At 56.2% G+C, this 10,328-nt stretch overlaps 1 protein-coding gene across 1 annotated transcript in view; it reads right to left on the bottom strand.

The window, feature by feature from the left end:
* Positions 1-10,328, bottom strand: part of DENND3 (DENN domain containing 3) — a gene marked incomplete at its 5' end in the record, with an annotated part of 35,354 nt that overhangs the window by 21,100 nt on the left and 3,926 nt on the right. Inside the window, 6 exons of the mRNA XM_025047591.1 lie at positions 829-925; positions 2,136-2,291; positions 2,532-2,647; positions 5,060-5,278; positions 5,833-5,952; positions 8,124-8,235. Coding sequence (XP_024903359.1) covers positions 829-925; positions 2,136-2,291; positions 2,532-2,647; positions 5,060-5,278; positions 5,833-5,952; positions 8,124-8,235 — 820 coding nt within the window. The remainder of the gene's footprint in view (positions 1-828; positions 926-2,135; positions 2,292-2,531; positions 2,648-5,059; positions 5,279-5,832; positions 5,953-8,123; positions 8,236-10,328) is intronic.

Here is a 10,328-nt window from a genome sequence, read left to right as displayed (position 1 = left end):
GCCTCGCCCAGCCGGGCACGTGAGGAGGCGGAGGGCTCACGACCCTGGGGAAAGGCTGCTGTCGCCTCCCCACGAGCCGCGGCGGCCCCCAGACGCCCCGCTTCAGGAGGGACAAGGCCCAAACAACGCTAGTGCTCGTGAACAGGGGGCGGGAAATCACGGGGTGCCGCACGTGCGCAGCGGGGTCCTGCTGCTGGGGAGGGGGCAGCATGGCCCGCCCACCGCACCAACGGGGGACTCATCTGCAGTGAGACACAGCCCCCAGGGGGCGGTGGGGGGGTGATGGGGAGGGCTCCCCTGGGGTCCAGGATGGGGTGGGTTTGGGGGTGACGGGGAGGGTTTCCAGGGGTGGGGGCGGGGTGACCGGATGGGCTCCCCGCCAGGGGGCCGGGCTGGAGTGGGGGTGACGGCGAGGGGGAGGGCTCCAGGTCCCTTTGGGTGGTGGGAAGGTTCTGAGTCCAGGCTGCGGAAGGGGTCGCCCAGGCGAGCACATTTGTCAGAACTCATCACACTTGGTACCTACAGTGAGTGCATTTTGTTCTACGCAAATTATACTCTAAAAAGCCAGTTAAATAAGACATGGCCGAAGGATCAGAAGGAAAGAGGCTAAAAACACCTTTCAAAATGCCAACACGCTTAACAGGGGCTGAATACACTGACTTTGGAAAAAGTTTTCAGCACAGGAAAGTGCAAGAATAAGCGTGCACGCCCACACGCGCAAGCACACTCACGCACGCACGCACGCGCACGCCCACACGCCCACGCACACACACGCACACGCCCCACGCACACACACCCCACGCACACGTGCCCACGCACGCCCTTCACCTGTTTGTAGAATGGCTGGTCCCCCGGGGCCCGCGTTTTGAGAAACTCTTCACTGTTAAACACTCTGTGCTCGTAATTCAAGTGGTTCTTCACTTCCCTGACAAAGGAAGAAAGTCTAAGTGTTGAAATACTTCCAAATACGTGAAAAAAAATGCTGCTACTAGACTAGCAGAAAAATGACAAGAAATACAGGTTTGGAAAAGCCCCGTTCTTCAGAAAGATTCCGACCCCTAGAACAACACATTTTGGGTTTATTTCGTGGTTGAGCTGTTCCCTCCCACTGGCATGACACTACGCAAGGGAGTGTCACCGTCCGCTTCAAGCCTCCCGGCTCCTGACGCAAATGAAGATGCAGTAATCAATACCTAATCATAAAGAAAAACAGCTCCACACGGCTGGTGACCGGGAAGGGTCTACGTGTTAACCCAGCTCGGGGAAAAGTTCCTTCATCAACAGGGAATAAAGTATTATGACCTGTAATCATACTTTCTGCTTTTTAATGAACTCGTCAAGCTTAGACAGTATTTTTTAAAATCCAACCTCGCTCAAGAAAGAGTTTGTCTTAAAAGAACAAAAGGAAACTATGTATCTGTGACCTCACGAATTATATGGCTTTGAGCAAAGAGATACACAACGTGCCCGGGACATACCATCCCATTTCTTCCTAACGAACGACTTTATGTAAATATACACATCAAAAAAATTCGGCCATTAAAATGTTGGTTTTGAAATAATCACCCAGCATCTCGGCAAGTCAGCAAGCTCTGGCCCGAACCCGTCCCAGGTGGGGGGTCCTTCCAGCTGCCTCCTCCCACGGGCCCAGGAAAGCATTGCAAGGAGCAGGGAGAGGAGGGGGGGACAGATAGATGCTGGGGGGGCGGAGAGAGAAAGAGAGACAGACAGACAGACAGACAGACCAGTCCGAGCTCAGGGACCGCTTCCCACGGCACACGGCAGATGCTGACGGTGACAGTTACAGGACGAGGAGCAACGGGCCAACAGTCGGACCGAGCATGTCCCGAACGCTCCGGCCTGGCGCTCTAGCCCGTCTGCGCCCCTCCCCGGGCTGACCTGAGCCCTCGGCCAGCACAGCGCCCACTGGGGGTCTTTTGCAGGAGAGATGGAGCTAGAGAAGTCCCCCCAACCCCCTGGCAGCATTGGAGTTGGAAGAACACAGTCCCCGAGGGGCTGCTCGGATATAATGATCGTAAGAAAAGCATTTCGCCGCCATGGATTTGGGGGATGCCGCCGTCATGGGCCCGTGAGCGGGCTGGGCCTCTTGCCAACACTGGAAAAGCTTAGAATACCTGAAGATGCTGACGAGCAGCTGCAGGGTGAGCTGCTGTATCTGGCTGTTCAACCTCTGCTGCCAGGTCCACCTGCGGGCCCGCCCATTGTTCAGGTCGGTGCTGGCGCCAAGGTGAGCCAGGTCCAGCTCGTGGTGCAGCTGGAGGCTCTGGACCCTGCAGGGAGCAGACGGATGCTGAGCACGGCGCACAACGCATCAGGTGACGCTGGCCGCAGAGAAGGCGGCAGGGGGAGGGTGTGCCCGGGCGGGGGCGTTAATGCTTTGAGGACGTTTACAATACCCATTGATAACTTGGGGGGCATTGAAAAAGGTACCCCTGGAGAGAGTTTATGCGACTCGGCAGGCTCAGAACGTGAGCAGAGAGGCCTCGAACGCGTGCTGGGTCCGGCTTTACCTCTGAATAAACGTCTGTGCCGCCAGGAGAGGGATGCCGGGGACAGCCAGGTCACCGTCGCGGGAGTGGGTGACGGTCCCATCATCGATGTTTATCAGAACCAAACCGTCAGCTTCCTGTAAGGGGAGCATGAAGGCTCGCATGTGAGTTTCAACTTGGCACGCCCCTCCAAAAACAAACACACCCCGCACTCTCTAAGATGCTGTCACCGTTAACTAAATCACCCATCTTAACGTGTACACGGAGCTTCAGACTCTCTACCCCAAAATGCAGAAAATACCACAAGTTACGTTAACGAGCTCAATGCCTGTGTCTTTGAGTCGAGATTCCAGTACACACTGCCAGGGTTCCACCTGCCCCGGTACCAACACTGCCGGGGGCCTGAAGAGAACATTCCAGAACTGCGGCCAGAGCAACTCCAGCAAGCAACACCCACGTCTCTCTTCAGCCGCCCGTCCAAGAACTGGGGTGTGGGCAGGGCCCGAGGCCCGGCGATCACACACACACTTAGAATTTCTGAAATATTTTCATGGATTATTTGTAAAGACTTATCTGTGACAAAATACGCCAATAACGAAGCATGCACTAGAGTCCTGCAATTCAACAGCCCCTGGAGCGTGACCGCTCACCACTCCGGGCTGGGTCCCGCCTCGCATGAAAAACGCACAGACAGCACCTCCCAGGGCCAGCGCACAGGTCCAGTGGCGGCCTGGTGACTGGCGCTGCCCTCTCTGAGCCTGAGCGCCGAGCGTGTGCAGTCACGGCCAGGCGAGTCGCAGGGTGGCTGCCCAGCTCCCAGCACCAGCGACAAAAGCCTCCAACCCAAACCACCTGAGTAACACCTGCTGCTCGTCCTGAAGCCCTCAGAACAGGAAGTCATTACGAGGGACTCCTGCGTGACTGCTAACTGCAACTGTCATGTAAACATGACAAAACCTGTCCTTTCTGGTCTGAAGCAAGACATTTGTTTTCTCCAAATGACTAAAAAAAGAAACACAGTTTTAAACTTCAGAGGCAGCCTATTTTTTTCCTCATTTGCAAGGAGGGCTGGGTGACGTTTTTCCGTTCCTTCCATAAAGGTCTGAATGGCCTTTTCTCAAAGAGTGTTTGTCCCCGGTGAGTCACTCGCTCTGGCAAGCGCTGGGTGACATCCGGCGCCTCCCCAGAGGGCCCGGCTGGCACACGCCAGCCACCTCTCTCTCTATACCACCTGAATAAAACTGTAGAAAGCCAAGCCCACTCTGCCTGCGGCCAACATCACACGTGTCACAAACCCACGACGCGAGCCACCATCTAAATGTCCGCCATCGCCGGCGAGCACAGCAGGGAAAACAGCTGCGCCTCATCCTCATCGGGCACTGACCGCACGCCAGCCAGCGTCCCAGCGACCCCCTCGATCCTCACCACGACAGCGAGGCCAGCGCCCTCCTCGCCCTGCCACGGTAGGACACGGAAGAGCTCGCCCCGTCACGGGCCTGTCACACGGCGAGAAGAGAGCTCGGCAAGGCTGCGAAGCCCGCTGACCGCAGCGACGTGCCGAAGGCTCATGCGTGTTCCGGAAAGAAGGTCCGCAGAACAGCGGAAGCAGAAGGAAGGGAGGGAGGGACGGAGGGACGGAGGGACGGAGGGACGGAGGGAGGAGAAACATACGAGCGACGGCAGCCGGCCGCTGCCCGCCGAGCCGCCGGGCGCTCCGAGCGAGCTGTGGGTGTCCTCGGCTCAGAGCCCTGCCCGTGGGGATGTGACCGCGCCCACCTCACAGATGCGGACACCGAGGCGGAGGGAGGAACGCGAACCCAGTCCAGGTCACAGAGCTGCGGAGCAGCAGAGGCTGCACCCACCACCGGGTCCCAGCGACTCCCCCAGTCCTCACTGAGCTGCTGCGGATGGACGTGGGCGGGGACGTGATGCGGAGCACGCGGAGCATCACGCGGGGCGCCACGCGGGGCGCCACGCGGGACACACGGCCCGAGGTCCGCATGGGGCGGCATGAGGACAAACAAGGCAGTGCAGGGTGTGCGCACGCGTGGACTGTGTGTATGTGTGTGTGTGCGTGCGTGTGTGCATGTGTGCACACGCGTGGACTGTGTGCGTGTGTGTGCATGTGTGTGCACGCGTGCACTTATGTTTCTGTGTGTGTGCGTGTGCGTGTGTGCGTGTGCGCACGCGTGCACTTGTGTTTCTGTACGTGTGTGCGTGTGCACAGGTGAGCGTGTGCATTGCTGTGTGTGCTGTGTGTGCGTGTGTGCACGCATGCGCATATACTGCTGTGTGTACGTGTGCGTACTGTGTGCATGTAAATGTGCGTGCACGTTTGTGCGTGTGTGTACTGTGTGCACGCGTGCATGCCTGTGCGTGTGTGTGGCGCCCAGCGCACACACACTAACGGCGAAGGCGCTGGTGCCCTTGCTCGGTGGCCCCGTGTGCCCAGCCCTCACTTCGGGCACTTTCAAGGCAGCTTCCCTCCCATCGGTCCTCACGACCAGCTCCCGAGGAGCTAACGCCCGACCAGGCGGCCGGGACCTGACCTTGCTGACTTCTTCGAAGTAGTCGAGGTGGCAGCCCATGAGGAAGGACGTGGGCGCCATGACGAAGTCGAGCATCTGCTCCGACAGGATGGGCACGAGCGTGTGCTGCCACCGCAGGGGGTGCAGGTAGGCCACGAAGCACTCGGCGACCAGCGTCAGCAGCGCCCAGTTGGAGGAGAAGAACACGAGCCTCTGCTCCGTGAGGAGGCACGTCAGGACCTGCGGGCGACACGCCATCAACACAAACACGCCCCCGGCGGGGCGCGAGCAGCTACAGACACCGTGACCCGCCGCCCCCCAACCAAACCAGGGAGGACAGAACCCCCCGTCTCCCTGCTCCAGCTCCCAAAACAAAAGCCACTTCAACCCCCCCAAAAAAGGTGCTATTTGCAAACAGCACGTACTATAGTGCAGGGGTCCCCACCCCCCGGCTGCGGACAGGTACTGGTCCATGCCTGTTCGGAACCGGGCCGCACAGCAGGAGGTGGGTGGCGGAGCAAAGCTGCTCCCAGCACCAGCATCGCAGCCTCAGCTCCGCCTCAGGCCATCAGGCGTTAGATGCTCACAGGAGCCCTGGGCCCTGGTGCCCAAGGCTGGGGACCGCTGCTAGTGAATGTCAGCTCTAAGCAAAAAAGTTAACACTCCGAGTAGTGGTGTCGTTCTGGGTCTGTCCACCGTGGCAGACACTGGCGCTTGAGTCATCTCTGGCACAGCGGTGGGTGTGATGCCCCCTCAAGCCCCCTGGCACGGGACACGGCGTGGGGGGCACGTACCTGCAGCACCTTCTCAGGTCTGAAGCAGAGCAAGGGCAGGTGAAGGTCCAGGTCGATGACCGGGCTCTCGGGGTCCGCTCTCGCGGGGAACACGATCTGTAGTGGCTTCATGTTAAAGACCTGCCAAGGCCAATTCCTGTCGTCAGCTCAGGGGGCTGCTGCCAGCAGAGGCCACAACGCACCCAGAGTCCCTGTCTGGGCTCAAGAAGCGTCTGAGCGAGAAGTCACTGCTGAAGACTCACGCCACCCCCTTGGCAGGTCCCAGAACAACAAAACAGCCGGAGACAGACAAGGCCGCCAGTAAAGGGTCATCGTAAAGGGAGCACTTGGCGCCTTTCTCAGCCAAACGTCCTTAGCGCTTTAATCGGCCAGCAAACTGTTCATTGGAAAGACAAAGACAAGCTGCCACCCAGACACCGTCCCCACTAGCACGAGTTCTAAAGCGTGTTCGAATCGGCCGTAGCTAGCAGACACAGTTCTCACCTGTCACAGCTAGCAGACACAGTTCTCACCTGTCACAGCTAGCAGAAAGGGTTCTCACCTGTCGGCCGTGGCTAGCAGACACTGTTTTCACTCACCAGATAGTGTGTGTGCTTAGTGCTTTCAACAGTCAAAGCTCCTCAAAGGTATGTAATTCAAAAACTTTTAAGACATTTTACTTTTCTAGATGATATTTTTAAAGAACACTGAATTCCACGTTCACGAACACCTATTGTGTGCTAAAGGGCATGGGGGACACGGAGGAGGAAACAGACCCCCCCACCCCACCGTCAGGCTCTCGGCGAGCTGAGCAGCCGGCACCGTGAGCGGCCGGCACCGTGAGCGGCCGGCACCGTGAGCGGCCGTGCCTCCCACGGTGGCCGCCCAGCCCCGAAGTGCCCTGACCGGGCAGGCAAAGCACTTCGGGGGAGAGGGGACAGGAGAAGCGTCGGATCCGAGGATGGAGAGGCTGGGGGCATGAGGCGTAGGGTGAGTGTGGGGTGAAGAGGTGCCAGTGACGACCTCCCGGAAACCTGCCCACTGGGGGTGGCGGGGACGGAGGCACCGACGGCTCATCCGCTCGCGGCCCGGAAGGCCGTGTGAGCACGATGTACGCACTGCTACGCTCAAAGGCGGAATAAATGACCGGCGACCCTGACACCGTTCTGAACTCGGGGATCCTGTTCGCTCGTGGCAGCAGGTCCTCAACGAATACTCGCCGAGTTTATGGGACGAGAGCTTAAAATGTGACAGCTTCGCTGCACGATAAAAAAAAATACCAGTGATCCGCCTAGCGAAGATGAGTGCCTCGCGCAAAGCCCCCATAGAGAGGTGTCGGGAAGTGGGGCCGAGGCGGACGGGCCGCTCTGACCCTGGGCCCAGGACGCATCTGGCAAGAGCACCTCCCTAGCAGACTGCCAGGTTTAGGGTAACATCACAAATATACACTTTAAGTTCATAATCACACGTTTCCTGATGAGAAGAATTTTCCAACTCTCGATAATAACCAAAATGTAAAGAACCGAGATTTCTATGTATAATCTTCCAGAAGGGAAACCGCTCCAGTATTTACTATACATTCCAAGATGGTTATTTAATAAGTGGCTGGGTTTTTTTTTTTTTTTTTAAAAAGGAAGCACCTTATTGTCAGTTTGAAAAATGCTGACTCAAACAGGTTTTGTCACACAGCTGAAGAGTCCGACCTTTTACTTGACAAAGGCAGGATGTGGTCAGCGTCCCTCCAACTTCCCTTAACCCTGGAACCCGCACGTCGTCACCAGCCAATGACATCTTGGAACCAGCGTTCCACGAAACCCAGTTTGGGAAATGCTTGTCGACTAATTAGATGACACGGTGGCGCTGTCGATAACGACAATACACACGTAGGAAACCAGTGACTTTGCGTTGATCACAATGGACAGGTGAACACATGGAGCAATTAAATGTAATACCCAATATTCCAGACGAATAAAAGGGAAATCTGTAAACTAAGCAGATTCTGTGTTTCCTGCACAGCAAGTAACGAACTAACCTACCGAAGGTACCTGTTCACCACGAGCCACTCAGCAACACTCAAGCCTACGTGTTTGACTTTAGAACAAAATTTCATTTCTAAATTTTTAGAAAAGAATTTCTAATTCATTTCTAGTTTTTTTTTTTTTACCTTTAGAAATAGTGTAAATATACTTCTGTAAGGAACTTGAGAAGCATGATTTAAACACAGCTAGAACCCAAAAAATCATTTAAAACGTTGAAACCTTCTTCAATATGTTACTTTTGCTGTTTGCAAAGGAAAAGTATACGATAATTACCAAATGGAGTGGTCCAGGAGGCGGGCTGGGTATCAAAGATAGTTTTGCAGCAAAATCTTTTATGTGATTGTCAACTTCAAAATCTTTACAGAACTTCAGATGAGTCAATAAACTAAAATTAAAAAGAAAAAAAGGTCAAATCACAAAATACAGGCGAGAATCCGACTGTCACTTAGCTTTTCCAACCGAAGAGGAAGAGTCTGTAACGGCCACGTCAGCAGCTCCGGGACTCTCGTCCGCAGGACAGTGGCTCCCCAGGTCGGGGGGAGTTTGGGGTTTGGGGGGACTGGCCATGCTCTGTTTCTTGACCTCGGTGCTGTTCATGGGCGTGTCCCGTCTGTGACACGTCACTGGAATCCGTGCATCCTCTACATGTGCCGACTTCCGTCCGTAAGGGACAAGCAGTCGTGCAAAGTGCCCGAGAAAGCCTGTTTCCCACGCGTGTCCCGCCATCTGAGGCGTGTGATACAAAAATGCGATGGAGACGTGGGTGCCTGGGGCAGAGGGGCCGGGAACTGGCCACCAGGGGCCTGAGCGAAGCTTCGGGGTGTGGAAGTGACCCGCGGCGAGCTGCGGCGGTGGTTACACGGAGGACGCCTTCGGCACGTCGCCGGCTGTGCGCTCGGAATGGCGGGTTTGACTGCACGTCAGCTGTGCCGCGGTGAAGCTGGCTTTTCAGTGTTAACGCACGTCTGTGAAGTGGGTGAACCCCAGAGACGCAGCTCGGCCCGCGGCGGGGCCCGCACGACGGTGGACACTGCACTGTGGGGGCCAGAGGAGGCTGTGCAAACCGAGAGGAGGCCTGGCAGGGTCCCACCGGCCGTCCCTGAGGCCGCCGGCACAGCCCGCCTTTCCCACCCCGAAGCTGGACCTCACGCTGCCCCCCACCCCGCAGTGTGAGACCACCACGTGCCTGCAGAGTACTTATGTTTTCACTTGAAGTGACATAATTATTATTCATGGAGCCAACGTCAGGCTTCGGAGAGAGTTCAATGTTCCTCCACATTTGTATCCATCATAAAAATACAACAGCGTATTTAAGGTGACGTTTTAAAAGGGAAAAAGACTGCCCGGGGTCTAACTCTCCGGACACAGCTGAACAGATTCTCTCCGGTTCTTGTCCGCGTGCAGGCATCGTTCACACGGCACCGCTCGAGCAGAAGCCCAGACTGTGCAAACGCGAGAACCCCTGTCTTCGTGCTGCTTTTGAATGACTGCCCTTTGTCCTGCTCTGGCTGCCCTTCCTACTCCTGGTCACTTCGCAAGGACCAGTGAGAACGAGAAAAGCGAAGAAGCGCAAAAAACGAACACGTGTTTCAAGTCAAACATCGCCTGCGTTGACGTTCGGCAGGGAGATTGTCCACCACACAGGTGAAAAGCTGAATAAACACGTGAGACACGGACCAGGCGTGGCCTTCCTGCCCCCTGGGGACACCACTTGCCTCTAGGGACACTGTTTGGCCCTTACCCATTCATTTCGTTTCACAAAGGTGGGAAAACCATCCCCACTGTACAGAAGAAGCTGGAGATTAGTTAAACGGCTGTTTACCTTCCAGCGCTGAAGACTCAGCTGGGACCATGTCCTAATTTCTCATTCTGTCCCTTCCTCTCCCTGGATGACACGTTCCACAAACACTATGCTTGATCCGCTCACGCGCTAAGACCAAGTCGGCTCTGCTGTGGGATCGTTTATGCCCATGACAAGTGCGGGCTGGACCCAAAGTGTGTCCAAAAACTAGCCATATTTAAAAAAATAAAGCATTAAAGTACTGGAATTTGAGTTGCGAACATCGCTGGTTTGATCCGTAAGGGTTCCTGCTCATTCCCGTGGTCGAGGTGTGAGATCTGAGGTGACTGTCCTTTGCGGGGACCTCAGGGGGGACCTGCCACGATCTCCCTAATCACACCACACGATCACTCAGTCTGCAATCGAGCAGCTCCAAACTCCGAGTGGAACTCAGGATCAGAACAACGTGGCATGGCTCAGCTGCGCCTGTGTGCCCGGTGGGACTGCCCCGCGTCCCCACGGGGCCTCCGTAGGTGACGGTCACGTCCCCTGGCAGTGGGAGTCAGTCAGGTTTGGTACAATGCTGTCCTGCTTTTTCACAAGCTCCCTCCATCCTTGGGCCTTCGAGTCATCGTCAGCATTAAGACAGCTAAAGATCCGACCCCCAAAAAGGTGACCTTTTAAATGTCAACAAAACT

This window comes from Pteropus alecto, unplaced genomic scaffold (genome assembly GCF_000325575.1).
Source record: "Pteropus alecto unplaced genomic scaffold, ASM32557v1 scaffold105, whole genome shotgun sequence".
Taxonomy (NCBI): Eukaryota; Metazoa; Chordata; class Mammalia; order Chiroptera; family Pteropodidae; genus Pteropus; species Pteropus alecto.
Note: the sequence above shows the minus strand (reverse complement) of the source record. Positions and strands in the feature narration are given on the sequence as shown.